Source organism: Xiphias gladius, chromosome 11 (genome assembly GCF_016859285.1).
Source record: "Xiphias gladius isolate SHS-SW01 ecotype Sanya breed wild chromosome 11, ASM1685928v1, whole genome shotgun sequence".
Classification (NCBI taxonomy): domain Eukaryota; kingdom Metazoa; phylum Chordata; class Actinopteri; order Istiophoriformes; family Xiphiidae; genus Xiphias; species Xiphias gladius.
The window spans coordinates 10,106,798-10,127,961 of record NC_053410.1 but is presented as its reverse complement, the minus strand read 5'-3'; the positions used below and the strand labels follow the sequence as shown (position 1 = coordinate 10,127,961).

At 38.7% G+C, this 21,164-nt stretch overlaps 1 protein-coding gene across 6 annotated transcripts in view; it reads left to right on the top strand.

Moving 5' to 3' along the window:
• Positions 1-21,164, top strand: part of rgs7a (regulator of G protein signaling 7a) — a 50,105-nt gene that overhangs the window by 12,107 nt on the left and 16,834 nt on the right. For 5 of the 6 annotated variants that reach the window (XM_040139305.1, XM_040139303.1, XM_040139304.1 and 2 more), the window contains exons 2-3: positions 15,543-15,639; positions 19,010-19,060. In XM_040139305.1, the coding sequence (XP_039995239.1) occupies positions 15,543-15,639; positions 19,010-19,060 (148 nt within the window). The remainder of the gene's footprint in view (positions 1-15,542; positions 15,640-19,009; positions 19,061-21,164) is intronic. The other variant, XM_040139302.1, reaches the window with a different exon arrangement.

Below are 21,164 nucleotides of genomic sequence, written 5' to 3'. Positions count from 1 at the left end.
CAGTACATCTCTGTTTCCATATCCAGCCTCCCTCCCTGTTTCTCCCTCTCTGTTTTCCTGTCATCCTTTTCCTCCTGGTCTCTCTGTTTGGTGTAAGTAAACACGCTCTCTGTTGCCCAATGATAAGACTCCTCAAGTGTAATGCCAGACAGTTTGGCCACTGCTAACATGCTTGCCTTGATGAGGGATTAACTATAGGGGTGATTTCATTTAACATTACAGTATTCCCAAGTGCAGATCGCACTGTTTAACCGCCAAAAATAAAACCTTATTATTAAATGCTCCTAAGTACGAATCCCTGTAGTGTCAACAACTGCTGATTGCTAATCACAAGTAAGTGCTAAAACGACAGTAAGATCTTTAAAAACCAATCTTTATCATTGTTGTATTGAATTAGAAATTTGTATATGTAATCATCTTTTCGTCTTTTTTGTTTTTTTATTTGTTTATATACTTGTTTCAATAACCTTTAACAACCATTGGCAATTACAAAAACTCTTCATGTATTCATTTTGGGAAAACTTTTGCCCAATACATCAAAACGTAATGCAGCTTTCTTCTTTCTTTATCTATTAATTCATGATAGCATGCTGTTTAAGTGATGAAATCATGGTGGGTGGGCAGGAGGGATATTGGCTTTCAGTGGATTATGTTCTAGCTCATGGCCAACCTTGGCTTAGTCATCGCACCCACTGCCCGCCCACCAAGAAGATGAGAGTGAAAGAGAGAGGAGAGAGAGATTGAGAGAGAGAGCGAAAGAGAGCGAGAGGCCTCGCCCTAGGAACACTATCCCACCACTAGCCAGGAACACCGGATCATAGTAGATTTAGAAATAGACAGAAATCAGTGTCTAGAAAACAGAGTCAGCTAAATGTAGAGAAAGAAGAGTGAAGAAGGTTTTTCCCCAGGAGTGCTGTCCCAACATTAACCAGAAACTCATACCGTGTGTAACAGTAATGAGATTAATACAAACAGGAAAGATAACACTGAAAACAGTAGCAATAGAGGACAAATGAGTGTGTGTGTGTGTGTGTGTGTGTGTGTGTGTGTGTGTGTGTGTGTGTGTGTGTGTGTGTGTGTGTGTGTGTGTGTGTGTGTGAGCATGGGATTCCATGCCCTGGTCAACTGTATCAGAAAAAAAGTACAGAATTGTATTTGTATTTCAGCAAATAAAAGTACAAGCAGTTTTATAGTAGACCTTCACACATACATAATCAGGGTATCACCACGTACTGTACTGACCCTATTGCTACCACGGCCTACCACTAAAAACACTATTACAGGTAATACTATTACTAGTGTACTGCTAGAAATACTACTGTTGCTGCTACAACTACTCCAATTGCTGTTACAGCACAAAAAACAAGACGCAGAAGATTAACAACTTGTATAGAGGATAGTGGCCATAGGGTAAAGGCAATAAATTTTACAAACCAATGTATTAATATCATTTAAAGGAGTATTAATTGATTTTTGGCCACTCATTGGGCACACAGCATTAGCATTTATTTGGGGTTAAGTTTTTGTCCACCCGACAAATGTAAGTCTAATATTCACTCTCCTTTTAGCTCTTTTCTTGAACTCCACAATCTCCTGAAAAAAACACTTGGCTCTTCAGCAGCTAAATGCTCCACTATGTTCGCCAGCAAGTCACTCATAGTCCGCCTGCTATTTGGCGCTGGATACGTCTTGTACAGTAGGTTTTTCAAGATTTTTCACTGAAAACAGCTGCCTGCTGTGGCTGAAAAATGAGGCTGATGAAAGCGGTGAGAGTGAACCAAAACAGTGAAGTTGCAATAAAACAAAAGAATGAGCCAAAATATGCTAAAGGGCTCCATAGTGCTGAGGGGAATTGCAGAGTTGGATGGAAATTTTCTGTGGGTTTGTCACTATGTGACCCTTTTATATAAAGACATCGACTAGTGTTGCTTTAATACAATAAATGTATATTTATTACTTGTTAGATAGATATGATTACTGTAGAACTGTCAGTAGAAATATCAGTGTTAAAGTTCTTGGCACGATAGCATGAAAGCCAGAAACTGGAACGGCAGTCTGTTGGTAGACAAGTAAAGAAGATTGAGAAACACAGCCACAACAGCACCTACACTGCCCCCCCCCCAAAAAAAAGAGAGAAACTGAGAACAGTACTTCCTGTTTGTGTCAGTATACCATTCAGTATGTCATAGATGAGAATATGAAATTCTGAAGGGCCTGATGTTAAGCTAAAAGGTTTGTCGCATCCTGTCAGTCAACCACAATGATGGTACAAATTAAAAGTTAATATTTTACCATGAAAAAGTCATCACATAGAGCTTTAATTTGAATTGGAAAATAAAACTATACTAGAATCCTTCTGCAATTTTATGATACTCTATAATGTACTGTGGTTGCATAAAGCATGAAATGACAGAAACCTAATGGCTGGCGAATTTGGAGCAAGAGCTGCATCAACCACAGCAAAGTCAAATGAGGATAAATGCCAGTGTTTTTTTCCAGGGAGTAGGCATAGCTGGCTGACTAGCTTTCATCCAAGATTCAATGCGTGTCTCTTTCTCTCTAGTAGAGGGTTGTCCCTTGGGGAGGGCGATGTTGACGAGTCAGGGGAAATATTGAACATCCTTCTGTAGCCGTACGCCAGGGACGATGATTCTCTTGGGGACGTGAGGAGGAAGGAAGCCGTGTGTTCTAAAAAGCTGTAGAAGCTGATGAAAATACTGTGAAGAAGGGCATTGAGGATGCAAGTGTCTGTGACAACCATTTAGAAAGCATTTAAATGAAACAGTGATAGTACCATCTGTCCATCAAAACAGATGACAATACTGCATCTGCTGCTTCTGCTGTTGTGCTCAGGAATGCTTTACCAATGGGTTTTGATTAGTAGACTTCCAGCGAGAAAATGGTGGTAAAGAAGCACTAACACCCAAGCAGAATATTATGCAAGGCATTTTAATGATATTGGAGGTGTAAAGGCGATGGATTATTGTTATCAGAAAAAATACCTAGATCACTTCATTTTCCTGGTAAGACAACTTTGGGAAGTGAAAAGAATAATTTGGCAAATACAAGATTGTTAGTGTGCCAAAGTCATGCAGATTTTCACTTTGCTCAGTGTGGTATGGCAAGGCCATGGATGAGTTAACCTTGAGACAGACATCGAAAAGGCTGTCCAACAGATGCCTGACAGTTCTCTCGTTTACTCAGACATCAACATGAACCTTTCCTACACCTGATTAGAAAAAGGCACCACTCACGTGGCTGTGATTGGTCCTTGCCTCTGATTTTGTTCTGTTAGTTCTTGATTGTATCTGTCTTGACTGAAATCTTCCAGCAGAAACTGAGCTAAATAGTTGTAGTCTAGGGTGACTTTGCAAGATTGTGATGTGTGTTACATTTGTATTTTCTTAGTTCTTTAATCTTAAAAAAAAAGAGACTGCATTGCTACTGCAGGATAACATTAGAAGAATAGACTTATGTTCCTGAGACTAAAGGTGTCAATATGATCAAACTGAACTATTTCATACGGAGTGTTGTCCAACCACATCTGAAGACAAATGAAAATGAAAGAAGAGCGATTGAAAGAGAAGTTCAAACCCCTTTCTCACTCCTGCACACCTGGAAATTTGGTGTGTGAAGTGGGTGTGCTTTTTGGTGTGGATTGGTGGTTTCAGTTAAAGAAATTGTCAAATGCAACCCACATTTTATGGTATTTGTGCTTGATCAGGCTGAATCTGTTATTTAAATTCAGTTTTACTTGCAAATGCATTTTTACTCTCTCTCTCTCTCTCTCTCTCTCTCTCTCTCTCTCTCTCTCTATATATATATATATATATATATATATATGTATGTATTTTTTTAACTTCATTCTTCACATTGAGCTTTATTTGATAACTCAAACGAAACAGCATAGAAAAAGTGGACAACACACAAGCAACGAGTCTGTGTGTCTATTATGTTGCTATATTAAAAGTTCCCTGTGGAGTGTTTGACCTCTCCACTATGGAGCTGTTTTTCCATGAGTGGTTTGTTTATCTTGTGCATGACATGATACACAGTTGTGCCAGTAGTGTCACATTTTTCCACTGATCTACAGGTGACATGTCAGGGTTTGCAGCAGTGTCCCAGCAAAGGCAGGGAATAAGAAGACGGTTAGCAAGTAAATATGGATTTAAAAAGGCTGGTTTTAAAATACTTTAGGACTTACAATTGGCTTAGCAAATGTTTTGTGAGGAAGGAAATGCAGTCAACATGTTTGTTAAACCTCAAGGTTGCACACAATTCATTTTAATGGGTAACACTGGAAGTAAACATAACCGTTGTCTGTTTACAGGAAAACTCCATAGGACATTTTTAACAGCTTTGCACAATTCAGAAATCAGTTGGATCCAAGTTTATTTTATGTAGCTCAAATCCTTTAATGTGTTATTTACATTATTATCCTTTTAGACAAACTTTGGCTTACAAATAGGGCTTAGAAACAACAACAACAACAACAACAACAACAACAACAACAATAAAAATGCTATATTTAAGCAAACAGAAAAAAACACAACAACATGCCACTCAGGTAACCTTAAGTCAATAACACCACATGGGGAATCAAAGATCTGCTTGTTTGCCTGCAAACATCAGTCTCACTTTCATCCATTAACAAATCAAACCAAATCAGACCAAGACATTAAAAAGCTCTCAGTTACACCTTGAGGAGCATTTCAAAGCTGAGGAGGCATCACGGTTGACATCATCCATTTGTAATCACCCAAATAAATCAAGGTCTGTAGTAGGAAAACCATCCTTCCTTTATGATAATACTGCTACTGCTGTGAGCAAGAGTGTTTTACAGTGGCATCAGGTCTTTCTTATCACAGTCCTCCATTATGGAAATAATGGATCAAGCAGTGCACCACCAACTGGTACATTATGAAACACTTTAATGATATTAGGTGTGAGGAGAGAGAGGAGGCATCAAAGAGGAATCTTTTCCATCTAAAAAATTCATAGATCTTTGCAGTTTGCTGCAAAGATAAAGATGTGCGCTGGAAATGGCAGAGAAGAATTTTACCTCCTCGGGTTTCTTTACACTGTACCTTCTAGGGTGTGATGTTATTACAAATGACATGTAATGAAGAATAAAGCATGCAGAGGGAACAAATGTGCAGAGTGAGCGGACATCCTGAAGTGTGAAACAGTGAAGTGACATTCCAAGAAACAGTTGCTCATATTTGGCTGATGGCTCAATGTAGCTTGATTGTGTACACAGAGACACAACTGTACCTATGAATACAACTGAAAGCAAGGCTTATCAAACACCAAACTGCAGATGTTGTTAAATGGCTGATCACGGGTTTGCAGAATATGCCTCAAGCATATAGAAATAAACCTTCAGTTTGCAGGGAGTAATTGTCTTCTCTCCAGGCTCTGTTGTCACCTGGGCATCTGTTCCTCATGCTTTATGATCCTGGCCTGCTGTGAAACAGACTGTTGCCCATTCTATTCTTGAGATCCTACTGAGCGTACCTATGAGAATTGAGGGGTTGCATGAACAGAAAAAAGTGGGAAAGAGACAATGGAAATACACAATAAGCAGCCACAAGTATAACGGCAGAAACACAAGACTGGGGCAGAGAAATCCAGTTAAAATAGGATGGATTATAAATGAGGATGGTTCATGTAAGATTAGATGTGAGCAAAGCAAACAGAGCATGACCATCTGTTGCCGAGGCTAAGGGAAGGGCTCCTGTTTTTTTGGCTTCTTGCTTATCTCTCACTACATGTTAGACCTTTTCCACTACATAACCCTGAATGCTTGATGGTTAAAATACTATAGTAACTCTGGGATGTGGGTGATAAGTAATGCTTAAACAATTAGTTTCAACAGAAGATTCATTGCCCGCTATTTTGATGATGGATTAATCCTTTAATATTTGTAATTTTTTGAGCAAAAATGAAAATATTTCACTGGGTCCAGGTGCTCACGTGAGGATTTGCTGCTTTCTCTATTTTTTGTCGGTGTAAATTGAATATTTTTGGGTTTCGGACTCTTGGACAAAAAAACATGATTTTCGGACATAGAGCAAACAACTGATTGATTAATCAAGAAAGTAAGTGACAGATTAATCAATAATGAAAACAACTGTTAATCGCAGCCCGAGTGATAAGTGGCTAACAATTTATCTTAGAAAAATTAACACAAACACTGCAAGACAAAAAACAAACCCAACTTCTCTCTCTTCACTTATAACTGTCCCCTCAACAACAACAGCAGGTAGGAGCTAAAATTATCTTGGGGCAAAGGCATGAATGGGCAACTTAAATATTACACATCTACAATAATATTAATAGTGTTTAAAGTGAGAATGGATGAAAAAATACTGGATTAATAATGATAAAACGTAACGCTACTAAAGCCCAAAATAATGTTGTGGAATTATACCAACAAAAAATATTACTCTAATGTTCCAGATACAGTGTATTGTACAAGTTAGTTACAACATAAACTGGAATTATACCCCCACGAAGGCCAAATATTGACAAAAATGCCGAAAAATGTCCTATTTGGCAATGTTAAGTGTTGAGTCCAACCTTCAAAACATCAGGACTCGCGCATTCGTTTAGTGACGTATGCAGGACGCAAAAAGTTAAATTCACATCTTTTTATTAAAATACAGCAGTGTCTTAAAGATTGAAGTTGCTTACAGAGCTCTGGACCAGACTATGCATCCCTGACAAGCATACAGCATTCACATCAGTTCACCAGGTCTGAGTGACTATTCGCTCCCTGGTCCAGTAGATATTAAGTTTAAACATAGTAAATAATAGTCATCTTCTTATTGGCTGAGACCTCCGTCACTCCTCAGGTATGTGCCTCCCTCGTACGGACATTTCACTCTGGACATGATTGACTCTCCCTATTTAACGACTTATCTGTAGAAAAAGAGGTAGAAAAAGACAAGACACTACACAGCACCCAAGGACAGTTTTTCAAATTGTAATGCCGTTTCCATATAGGGGGTTGTTTTTCACATATAGACAATCATATATCTTTGGGTGCATTCTTTGCAGAATAACACCTCTGTTTAGTACCAGCACCTGAGTTTAATAAGCACCATAAGCTGCTTTCTTTTAGTCTCATAGTAAGATAGTATATAAAAACATATAAAAATAACCCTTCATAAGGAAAGTGATAAAAAATTCCTCGATCCGTCCCTTTAACTGGATCTGCACTAAAATTTAGTGGCTTCTTCGCTGGCTCATGCCCCTAACCCTCCACCAAGTTTGGTGCAAGTTGGTTTGGTACTTTTTGCGTAATCTTTTTGACAAATAAACAAATAAACAAACAAACCAACAAACACACATTGGTGAAAACTTAACCTCCTTGGCGGAGGCCAAGGCCAACGTATGTCAAACCACATACACGAGACTTTGGAGAAAAAAATTCAAATTGATAGTAAAGGATCCAGATCTGCCAGATCAAACCCAGTTTGGTACAAATTGATGCAGTACTTTTTGTGTAATTTTGCTGACAAATAAACCAACAAATAGACATAGGTGAAAACATAACCTCCTTGGCGGAAAAAGGAACAGGAAACAAAATTGCTTTTTCTCTTTTTCCTATCCCCTATATACAATATCTATCTTTCTTTTTCTCTCCATCCTTTATACCCTCTGCCAATCCCAGCTGACATTTAGACTCGCCAAATAACCTAACCTGCATGTATTTCGACTGCGGGAGGAAGCCGGCGTACCTGGAGGAAACCCACCCAGAACCTTCTTGCTGTGAGGAAACAGTGCTAACCACTGCACCACCAAGCCGCCCCCAGCTAGTATGTTTAGCTTTTCCTGTGACACTTCTCAGTCACGCACAAAATTGCAGGTGTTTGTTGTAGAGGTGCTGTAACAGTACGTGCAGTATGGCGCATGTACATTTGACAGGTAAAGTGTTTATTCTGACACAAAAATTTGTGGGCTGATATCTAATTGGTTGGTTGTAGTTGGGTGTTATCAGGGTGTAGGAGTTGGATTTCCGGTGTATTATCTGCAGCGAATTTTCAAATTAAAGATTGATAGCCAGAACTTGGCTTTAAGCAAAAATAGCATTTTCTCTTTGAATTTTGGGTTTACTTCTAGGTATGAAAACCTTTGCATCTGTTGCACCGGTTATATTAAGGATTCACAATATTTTCCACAATAATGACTTGTAAAGATCCCTTATATCTGTTTTTTTTTGTCACTCAGTCATATAGATTTTGTCTCTCAGATGTAAAGACTTACTCTCGTGCACATTCAGTATTAACATAATCCATATCAAATATGAATGCATTGCATTGATAATTAGGTTCTTTTCATTGATCATTAGGTTTCTTTTGGCCTGGGTATTATATATTATATAATAGCCTGTAGTTAAAATTGTGCAGCCCTCCAGTGATATATTTTTAAAATGTTGTTTTAAAAATATTGTACTTCAGCAATATTACTGACTAATTTGTCTGACACTCAAGACTGTAAGAAAATGATTAGTCTTTTACTTTCTCTTAATATTTGAATTATTTCACTTTAATAATGTAGCTTGATATGAAGGTTTTCACTGTGTTTTATTATCTAAAAGCTGCTTTTACATTGCTAGACATGAATCGTTACTGCTGTATATATGATGGATTTTTGTTTTTTTGTTTTTTAAGGTTTGTGGTTTATATATAAGCCCTGTAATGCCCATGAAAATTGCTCTTGTCAAACAAAGGCTATTACAGTGTGAATGCCTTAAGGTCAGTATATCACCTCTGTGTTTGGTAGTAGCAGTAGCAGTTGACCTCTACTGTCCTGAGTGGGGGATAGGAAAAGTGTGCATTTATCATTCACTTGCTTGTGTGTTTAATGTCTCTCGATGGGTAGAGAAGGAAGGTCCTTCACTCGCACACACACACACTAGTCTATCTTTAGAAATCTAGAGCTTATATAAAAGGATATAATCTAATTAAGGCTGTTTGAAAGAGGTGTTTGAGTTCATCAAGAGCTGAGATTTTTCCTCCTCACCTAAATCTAGGTCACCACTGAAGAGGAACAGCATAATATGAATATGTCACCTTTGTATACAGATACAGAAGGCAGAGGCAAGACAGGCAGGGAACCTTGTCTATCAAAGAGAATAATATCAGGCAAAATAATATAGCTCATGATATGTAACCATGAAAAAACTGCACTAGGAGTGCAATTCTTTGAGAAATTATTAACATTTGCTTTGCCCGTATTGTGTCCCACCCTAATCCCCCAAAGTATGGCATGAAGAACATTTTGTTTTTGGATTTGCTCCATATGCAAATGGACCGGGCTGCCTACAAGAAATATCAGTTCATTTTTTGTGACATACTGTAGCACTTCACTGTGCTTTTAATGCAGCTGTAGCGTAGACCTTTGAGTGCTTTTCTTGGCATTGTATTGATCCTATTAAAAGTTATTGCCCTTGGATCTGATACGCATGTTGCACTTTTTTCTGTAAACCACTGCTGGTTTTTGAGGGCAAAAAAAAAAAAAAAGTGAAATATTATCGCTCAGCCTCCACCACAGGCTCTGCCTCATTCATGGAGCCAAGGACTGCAGTTCAGTGGGAAATGAGATCAACCAAGTGCAAAGACTGTTTTATCTAGTAGAACTGTCATGCTCTATAGCCATAGGTTCTATTCAGGCTGCTCTCGCACCGCCTTAGGCAGCCAGACTTGAGCTGGGTTGCTCACCTATTTTGATGATGAGCGTTTCAGAATATAATAATCCCCACCTTCTGGGTACATAAGCTTTCATAATATGTGTCTGTGTGTGTGTGTGTGTGTGTATCTATAGTCTGTCATAAGCTCTGCATGCAATTTGACTGATAATTGCTACGTGTTCTGTGCATCATGTAATGATGGGTAAATCTATGCTGTTCGTGTGTCCGTGTGGATGCATGTGTTCCTCTGTAATGCTTGATGCCGAGTTGGGAGTAATATCTGTTCTCCTCGTGTAGACACACTTGTCCTCAGATAACACTGTCAAAGTAATACCATTCTCCCTGCACAACTGATGCAGTAACATTCGCCCGTCACAGCGCAGGCAACACAATCAAGAGGGAGGGGGGCGATGAAGAAGGAGAATAGGAGAGCTTTTAATTTCCTCAGGAGCACAGTTAGTGAGTTTTTTTTTTTTTTTTACATCTGCACAGACAGACAGAAACTGGAATGAGCTCTATATGAATTTCCAGCTGAATAATAACACAAGCTGCATTTGATGGCGCACGCTGAGAGAGAACAAATGTAGATTTCTTTTAGAAATATTTGAGGTTAGTTTCACCTTAAGAATATTTCAACAGGACAAGTGCATGCTTACAGGTTACATTTTGTTAGTGTGCATCATGGCAAGTTTTTGCTTTATAAAAAAATGTATCTTAATGGATCATTCGTTCTCTATTAAACACTAGTCTGTCTTAAGGTATTTAAAGCTTACATAGATAATGATGTTCTAATTAAGACTGAAAAATAAGTTTGAGTTCATGGAGTCCTGAGGATTCATTTTCATCATCTAAATCTAGGTCAACTCTTGAACCGAATACTGTAGTATCATTTGTTAAGAAACTGTTTCATGCAACCCGTAGGTTGTGCAGCACAATCAACAAATAAATGCTCTTTAGATTGCATATACAGTAGTAGATCACTTCTAAGTTTTCAGGTGCGGGTTGGGAAAGATGCTGTTTACATGGTATATGCTCAACAAAACTGCTCCATGTGGATGTAACAATAATTCAATTTTTCTTGCGCTAACATCAAGCTTGAACCTATTCAACATTTCCACCCTCCACCATCATTACCGAGGCAGCAAATCTAACTGTTTTCCAGCCTCATTTTTTTCTTGCTGAGGTTACTAATAAAGGTCACTTGAAAGGGAGCTGTCTTAGGACATTCAACCAAAAAAAAAGGATGAAATTCCCCCCTAATGACCTCCCCCCCTTCCAGATCAAGATAGAACCTTTCTAATATCTGGCCCTTTTATCGGCTCGCTTTTCTTAGAAAAAGTCTATCGAATCAGTGGACTTACAGTGCACTTAACAATTGCTAAAAAGAAATCTAAGAGGCCAGTATTGATTTCCAAACCCAGTTTGAAATGCTTTTTGATCCAAATGGTGCTTCAGAACATTCTGATTGCACCCTAAGTGCGCTCAGTGTTAGTCTTTGAAGTGCTTGGAGCCGCATGCTGAAGCTTAGTATGTGCTTATATCCAGAGCTTTTGTTAGTCACTTTATATATACTGAGTCCTGTGCCATCATTATTCAATGATTCACACTGTGCAGCCAAAACACTAACTCTTATCTGTTAAGAGGCTGCAGAGATGCAGTCAGACAGCTCTAGGTGGGTGGATTGGTGGGGGACAGAGAAAGAGAGAGAGGAAAAGAGAGACTCTTGGTCTCCCTGTCTCTTGTGGGAAATGACTTTCCTCTCTTCCTCACAACATGAAGCCAAAGAGCACCCCTACTTCAAGAGCTTTAGATCCTGAATATTCACGCTGGTGGCATTTTACCATGTGTAGGCGGTGAGGGTTTGCAGAGATAGGAGAGAGTGTGTGAAGTATTGATCACTGTTGCTGTTGTCCTTGTTTGCTCTGTCTCACAGTGCCAGCTAACTCTCAGAGAAAGATAGTGAGACTTAGCTACGGAGAGGAGGTTGGCGTTACAAGGCATACTAATTGAGCAGGGATGAGCTAAACACAGTTAGGATTAATATAGAGAGATATGTTTAAAAACAACAAAATGAATGATGAACACAGCCCATAAAATGAGGCCACATGAATACTGGTCATTTTTTTACCTCTGCGCCAGCGACAGCCGTGGCCAGAGGCATCCTGTTTTTAGGTTGTCCATCCGTCCGTCCGTCCCATTCTCATTGACGTGATATCTCAGGAATGCCTTGAGGGAATTTCTTCAAATTTGGCACAAACGTACACTTGGGCTCAAGGATAGACTGAATAGAATTTGTTAGTCAAAGGCAAAAGGTCAAGGTCAGTGTGACCTCACAAAACACGTTTTTGGTCATAATTCATATGCTTAACTAACTATAAACTACACTGCGTGTCATCTAACGTCGTTATTCAGCTGTTGTATATCTTCTGTTTCCTTTAATGGCCATGTATGAGTTAGAAAATGATTTAAACTAACATAAAACCATTTCAAATATTTTCCTTGCTGATACAAAAAATGCATTTGCCAGTGATTTTCTTAACTGCAGTGATGAAATAAATCTACGTCATAACCATTGTAAGTTTTAAGTCACGTTCTTCAGTAAAAATACTGATTCTCTAGTTCAGGGAAAGGGTTGCTTGTTACAAAGTAATTAAATTAATCTACACTCACTTACTGCTTTTTTAGGTACATCTAGATAAAACTGTGTTCCTAATATTTTGTCAACCTTAATTCATATAAATGAGATGGACAAAATATTAGGAACGCCTCTCAGTATAACCCAGTAGAGCATCACAAATTACAGCCTCCAAAATGACCATTAAAATAAACCAACACCTCTTTCAAACAGATTAAGAAAAAACTGAAAATTATAATCCTCATTATGGGAGGATTTATTGTAGGCCTGTTGTATAATACTGCATTAGCTTTATCTAGGTGTACCTAATAAATTGGCAAGTGCGTATACGTGTCTCAGCTGTCCTTTTGAATTTGTGATTTTCTAATCAATGGTCTGACAAATGGGGTCTGTTATTACTATTAATATCATAATACAGTAGTGATGTGGACATTAACGGATAATTAAATGATTGAATAAAATATTAAATATTAATGACATAACAGCACGTTTTGAATTGGCACTGCACTAGTTATTATAAAATACAATTGATACCTTTCATTAAATTCCTTCAAATTATTGGTGAAATATATTATATGAGGATGGATAGACATGGATGTAAAGTGCAACTTGACTGGTTGGCAGAGGCATACGACAGTGATACATCTCACTTTACCTTGTGTTGGTTGAGGAACACCAAAGAAAAATCTAACTATTTGAAACTTAACAGTCAGATGTCTACATTTTCCACACTGAAGCTCCATAGCTTCCATTATGTTGTGATCAAATATTCTAAGTCTCTTTGATACGTGCCCTTTTTTCCTTCATCCTTCCTTGCCTCCCATTAATTCAGTCAGTGTCTCCTACATTTCACAGCACAGACAGATATAATCTGAAAATATGTAGTTTTGATGCCAATTCTTTTTTTCTTTGTATTTCTGTCTCTCAGTCTTGCTGCCTTCAGCTCTCCTCGAGCAGCTCTTTGGTTACAGTATTTGCCTGTGCTCCATCATTGTCAATTAGGCTCCAGTCACTAACTGGGATGATTTGGAGCTCTAGGATATTTGACTAGCTACAAGCTTTGATTATAACATATGCTTGAGTACTAGCTCATGAACTACCAAACCCAAATAGCCACAGTCTTACATATCAAACCCAGATTTTTTTTTTTTCATTTTTATAATGGAAATGACTCCTTTCTCACCAATAAGGCCACAGAAATTCATTTTATCCACACAAAAACTTCATCTGTACGAAATGGAATTGGCTGCATTCAAATTATGTTTCTTTTCCACTGATAAGTTGTGTGTGTGTCATACAAAGATGGATAGGAAACAAAATTGAGGGGGGTGATCCGTGAAGTCAGACCTGTGAGAACAACAAGAGAGTTAAGTTCTGTGCACAGTCACAGTCACAACTTCCAGACACCACACACTTACAATTGGTTATATGTTATCAGTAATCAGAAAAACGTAAAACATTTTAAAATAAAGAGACCATTTTAAACACAACACACAATATTACATTATCCCTATCAGTTAGGGATTCGTCTCTTGATTGGTTCTGCTCTTTTTGGAGGCAAAGATGCCCAGACATTTTTGGATGAAAATAGCATAAATTTCATGCAAAAGATAGTCAGCTAAATGTTGACGTTTATGTGTAAATTACAATGAAAATGACAGCTTTGTAGTATAGCATATGTATTGAATGTTTTAGTGATGGATGTCTTGAACTTTCTGCACTTTAATTAATCTGAATGAAGTGATGCAACGCTTTTATTTCCATCAGCATGTTCAAACTAAATCTTGGAAGCTCATCTGCTATTGTCAAGCACGTCAGCAATTATTAAGGCATATTTTTTATTCTCTTTTTATAGACAAGGGGTGTCTAGTTGACAATCAAAATTAACACATTTTTACTACAGTATCTTGACAAATCATTTACACTACTTGCTGCATTTAAGACGCAGTCAGAAAACCCATTTTCACCAATTATTGCTTCTCTTCACTGTGATGTTTAGAATCGATTTTAAGAGTTTATTTAATGAAACAGTTCACTGAATCAAAGATTTGCAGTCAAGAACCCCAGTTAGGGCGTTCTTGACCCCCTGCAGCACGCATTACTATCTGGCACAATAATATCAACACTGAGAGAAAGCAAAGCCAGATAGCTTTCTAACTCTAGATGTAGTGCCTTTAATGTGTAATGACACTTTTGCCCACCATTTAACTTTGAAGTAAAGACACCGTAACAAACAAAATCACTCTTTCACTAATTAAGCCTGAGACCTCATGCCCATGACTACCATTTTTCAGATTAATCATTCAGTAATAATGCCAGCATCAACTGCTGTGTGATTTCTCTGTTAAAATGGACAGACATAGTCAGAATCACTACAACATTTTGTGTGTTTGTTAATGTGTGCCTGTTTGTGTAGTACATGTAAGTGTGTTGCCAGGCCACTGAACTCTGAGTACATATTTTCCATTTGTATATTTTTACACTGAGGGAGGAGTTTGGGGAGATATCTTGGCGTCCAATCTGGACGACATACTGTATCGGGACCAGGCTCTACTCTCTGTTTTGCTCCATTCTGTGGGTTCTTGGAAACGTGGCTGCCTTGTGTTGCCCTGCCAGGCCCTTGAGACAACTCCCAGTACATTTCTGTACCAGTGACGCTTGCAGAATGTTTGTGTGTTTGCATGTGTGTCTGTCTGCATCTGCTCGATTGTGCATTTCATTTTTTGGTGCAGTTTTTGGTCCAAGTTTGTAACTGAGTCAATGCTGAACACAGAACATTTCTGTCAGAAATGTCTTTTGAGTGACGCTATACATTTTTATTCTCTGCTGTGCAAAGTTGAGATGTGTGGCTGTTTTGGGACACAAATATATTGTGATGGATAATAACTAGAAACTTAATTGCTAGACTTCAAAAATTCAATAACTGTTGCAGAACTCAATAAGTGCAGCTTACTGGCAGTTTTATGTGACAAGTGACACAAGTCAGAGAGATTTGTCAAAGAAAAGGCATGTGACAGCAGTGTTTGTTAGTCACCAACTCCCTTGCCTCATCCATCGCTGAAGATATGGCTGAACCACACAGAAACCTGTTTATATCTGTTTACCTCTTTCTGGCTTGGTTACACACAACCTCCACTTCATGAAAAATGCTCACTCTCTCTCTTGCTCTCTCTCCCTCCTCATCTCTCCAACTGTCCCTGTGTTATCCAGATGGAGGAGGTAATAGCACGCATGCAGGATGAGAAAAATGGCATCCCAATCCGAACAGTGAAAAGTTTTCTAACCAAGATCCCCAGTGTTTTTTCAGGTAAGGCTCCTATCTCTCTGCTCTGTTCTTCTCCTCTCTGCTCTGTTCTTCTCTTCTCTTCTCTTCTCTTCTCTTCTCTTCTCCTCTTCCACTGGGCTCCCACTAAGTACCCAACTAGTACTCTGTTTATGCCATCCTAAACACTGAAAGTATTTAGAGTTTTGTCCATTTTTCAATTCACACCAGCAGTGCCAGAATGTGAAGAGGATCGTATTGGATTTCTGAACTATGAAACCTAATAGATAAGAATCCACACTTGAGTGATACTCCGTAAGAGATGAGTTCAGTTAAACACAAAACTCAATATCTAAAAGAAGTGAGGCAATCATCAAATTAAAAGCCTATATCAGCTTATAAAAGTCAGAGCTTTAACAATGCAAACTGTATTCTACAGCTACAGATCAATGTGGTATCAAAATCCCAATATAACATTAAAGATTTATAAAAGTCTACAGATAAATGAATAATGCAAACCATTAATGCAATTCTCAGATTTTCCTATAAGTGCTTGTTCCTGCCAATTGTGCACTATTCTCCATTTTTTCATGATTTCTTGCCTCAGGGCACTAACAATGCCAGAACCGCCACTGGTCGCCATCAAAAACAAAAAAAGGACACGCTTGGCTTGTCACAACCAGTGACATGTCCAGGGCCTTTTGACATGGGTGGTTACGATGGGGCCCAGACTGATTGGCAGTGAGCACCGACCTATGAAAACAGACACAGATAAATTTAAATTGCTAACTTTAGCTTTAGTGACAATGGTGAAACGATGGCGAATGCTGTGGGCATAGAAAGGGCAGCTGGTGCACAGTTCTTTTGTTTTGTTTTCCTTTTTGTTGCACAGTGTTTGTTTGTTTGTGTTTGTTTAAAAACAGTGGCAGGCTATATCGATGAATGCTTTTACATCTGGCCAAGCAACATAATCTCAGATCCATCTGTATTCTGTCTTTTTGTCAGATATTATACAATCAGTGCAGCTAGCAAACAGCTGCACTGGCTACATCTTCAGGAACATGGAAGAATTGCAATAGATGGCTTGTAGCGCTGTTTTGCACCTACCCTATAGACTGTACAGTACCTTTTGCTAACTACAGTACTAAACTTGGACTTCATCCACATGTCGTAATCATAAGCATTACAGTATTTTTTGTCAAAGTAGTGTCAATGTGCATTGTTTTCAAGTGGATGTGTAATGCTCAGACTTCATCCTACCCCACCCCACTCAACAAGGACTGTAACAAGGACACAGTCCCTCCTTTCTGTGAACACGGCCACTTGTGTTGGAAGGAGCACTTGGCCAAGCTGTAAGCGCAGTGCAACCCAGCTTGCTGCAGCTTGTTTTTCCTCTGCACCACTTGGAGCTGCAGATCTTAATATGATACACTGATTTCTTGCTCTGAAATGACTGTACTGCCAACAGAATTGATCTATCCAGATCCCATCCTCAGGGTAGTTTTTCATTATAACTTTTTCTTCTTTTATTAAAAATAGCATTTTTATATACATATTTTTAAGAGTGTATCTGAATAACACATACTTGTACTGTTAAGCCCGATAGGTATAGCTCTATGTGTGTGTACAAACAGTATGAGTGTGTCCTCTTTCCGTTGTAACAGTCATTTTGTGGTTTTTTGGGGTGGCTGTTCTTGTGTCTTCATTCCTGAAAGTGAGATACAGAACCATAGCTTAGAAACAGCTCTGCTGCTCTCTCAGTTTGTTTTCTATTAATGCTCATACAAATGTCACACAGAGTGTAGGTCAATAAATATTCATATTCTACAGATTTTTCCAACCTTTGCATGTACCATTTACAGTGTATTCTAAAAAGTCACATATTTTCCTCATAATTTTAGTTCCCCTTTAATTTACCTTTTTGCAGTTTTTACTATTTTCTGTGTCCCCATTTTTTTCTTCAACTCAAATCGTTCAACTGCTATGATTTTCATTCATTTCATACCTTTATTTATGAATCATTTCTACTTGATTTTAAAGTATTAATTTTCAGCCGTGCATGTGGCTGTATCCTGTTACCGTTTGCTGCAGCAATTATCCAATATTTTCCATCACTGAGATCATTAAGAGTTGATCTTATTGTTTATCTCTCTGTTTATATTAATGTTGCATTCTAATACACGCACAGACTTGCGCCCACACACACACACACACACACACACACACACACACACACACACACACACACACACACACGCACAGCCCAATCTATGGGCATAATATTAATCAATTCTGAGAACAGCCTTGTTTGAGGATTACCTTACACATCTCATTTAAGCGCTCTCTTAGAAAGTGGGTCAACTTTGATGGGGTTGTATTAATGATGTTAATCCATGGAAAATCTCATCTCGCTATGGGGGCGCTGAAAAGCAAGGGGGTGCGGTGATAGAGAAATTGAGAAACAAACCTCAGACACACAGAGAGGTAGCTTGATGGACAGCGAGACAGCCGCAGAGACTGACGGTCTCACTGCATGAATTCCCTCATGTCTCCATTTCACACCCTTTTTCTGCCTTCTGCGTCTCTCCTCTCCTCAACACACCTTCACCTGTCAGCATGACAGACAGTAATAATAACTTGGAAAATATATATTTAGCCAAAGTGCCAAAGTCACATGTGAGGGTGGGGTGTGAAAATGCCCAGGGGGCAGAGGATGCTGTTATGTTTTTCTGAGATGTGAAAATAATTCAGTTGCATTCTCAGATGGAAATGTTTGATGGAAAATGGAAATGGAAAAAGTGACATAATAATCCCCCCTAGACCGTTACCCAGAATAGTTTTTGATGACTGCATCATCTATTTAAAAAATGTTTGAAAAAATCGAGTCTTGCTTTGTCTTCTGCTTAGTTTTACACTTATGCATTTGTCCTCTCCTGTCCTCTCCTCTCCTCTCCTCCGACTACAGCCTGACCTGTTCACGTCTTATTTTTTGCTTGTGACAGTTGGAAATGTCCAGTGTGATGAATAGACTTATTAAATGCAACAATTGCAACTGCAATGTCTGTGCTGTGACTTAGTCAGACAAATTGTGTTGTTACTGTACACAATGGATGCTTCATTATGCCATTGTACCTCTCTGGTCATTTATATTAATGGACTACAGCCAAAGAGAGCTGGCTTGGAGAGGATGTCAGAAAAGAATATTTGGTAATGGATGGCCCATTACCCACCCACATGGTGCAAGGCGAGAGGAATTGGTATGCACAGTGATGATGAGGGGAGGTGGGTAGAGTTAAGAGTGTCATTGTTTTCCCTTTCATTTTCATGTATATGCAAAAATGCCTTTCGGCTCACTGTGAATATATTAGATACTGTATGTCAATGATTCATCTTTATGTGCTTTCTCTCATTTCAGGTTCTGATATTGTTCAGTGGATGATCAAGAATTTGGACATTGAGGATCAAGGTAAAAGAGCGGAACAATATTGAACTAGGACAGAGGTTGTAAAATTCAAGTTAGGTATTGTAGTTTGTCAGACTTTGGAAGCCCCTGATCTACCAGAATGGTGGGAGGTTTAGAGTCGCTTCTTAATTAATGCTAATGTTGATCTAAAGACTCTGGGCAAGATGAAGGTAGAGGTGGTGATAAGATATTGTACGAGTTTTTGAATAAGATGTTTTCATTAGGCTGCACCAAAAGAAAGAGGCGTGCCTTTTTGGAATCTGTGTTTTACTGTATGTAAAAGTCCACTGCGTTTTTCTTTGATCTGTCTTTTTGTGTCCTTGAGCTACATGAGACACTGCAATTCTTGTTATTATTTTTCTTTTTTTCTTTCATCTTGGCTCCTGAAGAACTACACTGTCTTGAGGGAGTTGCCAGATCATTAGCGGTGCCCCTCACTGCACATAAAATAACTCAAAAGTGGGCAGATTGAACTGTCATAAATATGGAAAGTTAAAACCAGTTGATGGCTTGTGTTAAAGATGGTGACAAAGAAGTATAGTTAACAATGTGAAAACTGCTCTTATCTGAGCACTGTAGCAGTGTGTTTACTTGGACACCTGAGAGTGCATGTGGGTGGGTGTGTTTTCATCCAGTGTTTGTCTGCTCCAGTGTGCACCTCAGTGTTGTACGGCCAATTCATAGCTCTGACATAATCAGATGTTCACTAAGCTGACACATCAACTCACAATTCCTTTGTGTGTTGTTTCATTTGAATGCAAGGATCTTGCTGTATTTTTCGATTTGTCCATTGTGCGTGTTTATATGTGTGTGTGTGTGTCTGTCTGTTTTTGTGTGTGTGCGTGTGTGTGTGTGTGTGTGTGTGTGTGTGTGTGTGTGTGTGTGTGTGTGTGTGTGTGTGTGTGTGTGTGTGTGTGTGTACTTGTGCTTATCTCCCAGTGGGGACTCTAACCTGATTGCACACTAACCCAAGGGGACTTGTGTCACTGTGGGGATGTGAAATTGAGGTCCCCATGGGTAGAGACTGTTTTTTGAGGGTTAAGACTTGGTTTTAGTGTTAGTGTTAGGTTCAGGGTAAGCTATTTATTATTGATGGTTAAGGTCGGGGTAAGGGGCTAGGGAATGCATTATGTCAATGAGTGTCCTCAAACCTATAGTAAGACAAGTACATGGTGAGTGTGTGTGTGTGTGTGTGTGTGTGTGTGTGTGTGTGTGTGTGTGTGTGTGTGTGTGTGTGTGTGTGTGTGTGTGTGTGTGTGTGTGTGTGTGCTTAATGTGCTTAATGTGCTAAATTGGGCCAAAAATGTTCATTTTATTTGCACTGTTACTGAGATATTGCAATAACACATATTTCATTCCCTCAAGCAAATTTACATTCATAGTGTTAAATTTTTTGTCACCTGCAGTATTGAAATTGCTCTTCCATAACAATACTCTCAAGTTCATTTGGCAAAAACTGCAGTTTTATAACAGCATCGTGTCTGAAAAGCTGTTAAGAAGCAGATGTTCTTTGTCCTTTAAAAATACTTTTTTTTTTTTTATCTGTGCACTTTCTTTTGCAAACAGATACAAAAACATGCTGTCAATTGCCCCGCAGTGGTAAACAGTGTTCTGAAAGACTAAGCGACTTCAGCAACTCCGTGCGGGGCTGAAAAACACAGCAAAGTGAAATGCAATTAATTTGGCTCACATCACGACAGCGGCATATTTATTACATAAAGGCAGATGAGCTTATATCAAAGTTGACAGGGGATTTAGAGTTTTTTTGCTAAATGAATGCCACAGATAATAAACCGACGCACTCCAGATGAACTCATTATCATAGTATTTGGCACTCTCTGTAGTCCCCAATCCTATTTCCATTCAATACTGCATTTTATTAGCCAACACAAATTCCTGCCCAAAAGTTTTAGAGGTCTTTTTGGATTTTTTAGCAGAAGGTGTTGCACATGTAACTCCTAACCATAATACTTTCATTTCAATTCAGACCATTACAGATCATCATCCGTCTTTTAGAGCCAATTGGTTTGGCAGGCATGAGAACTGTTGGAATTGACTGCTTACCCCATTTAAGGTGGCCCAGACTTGATTGATTAGCATGCATTAC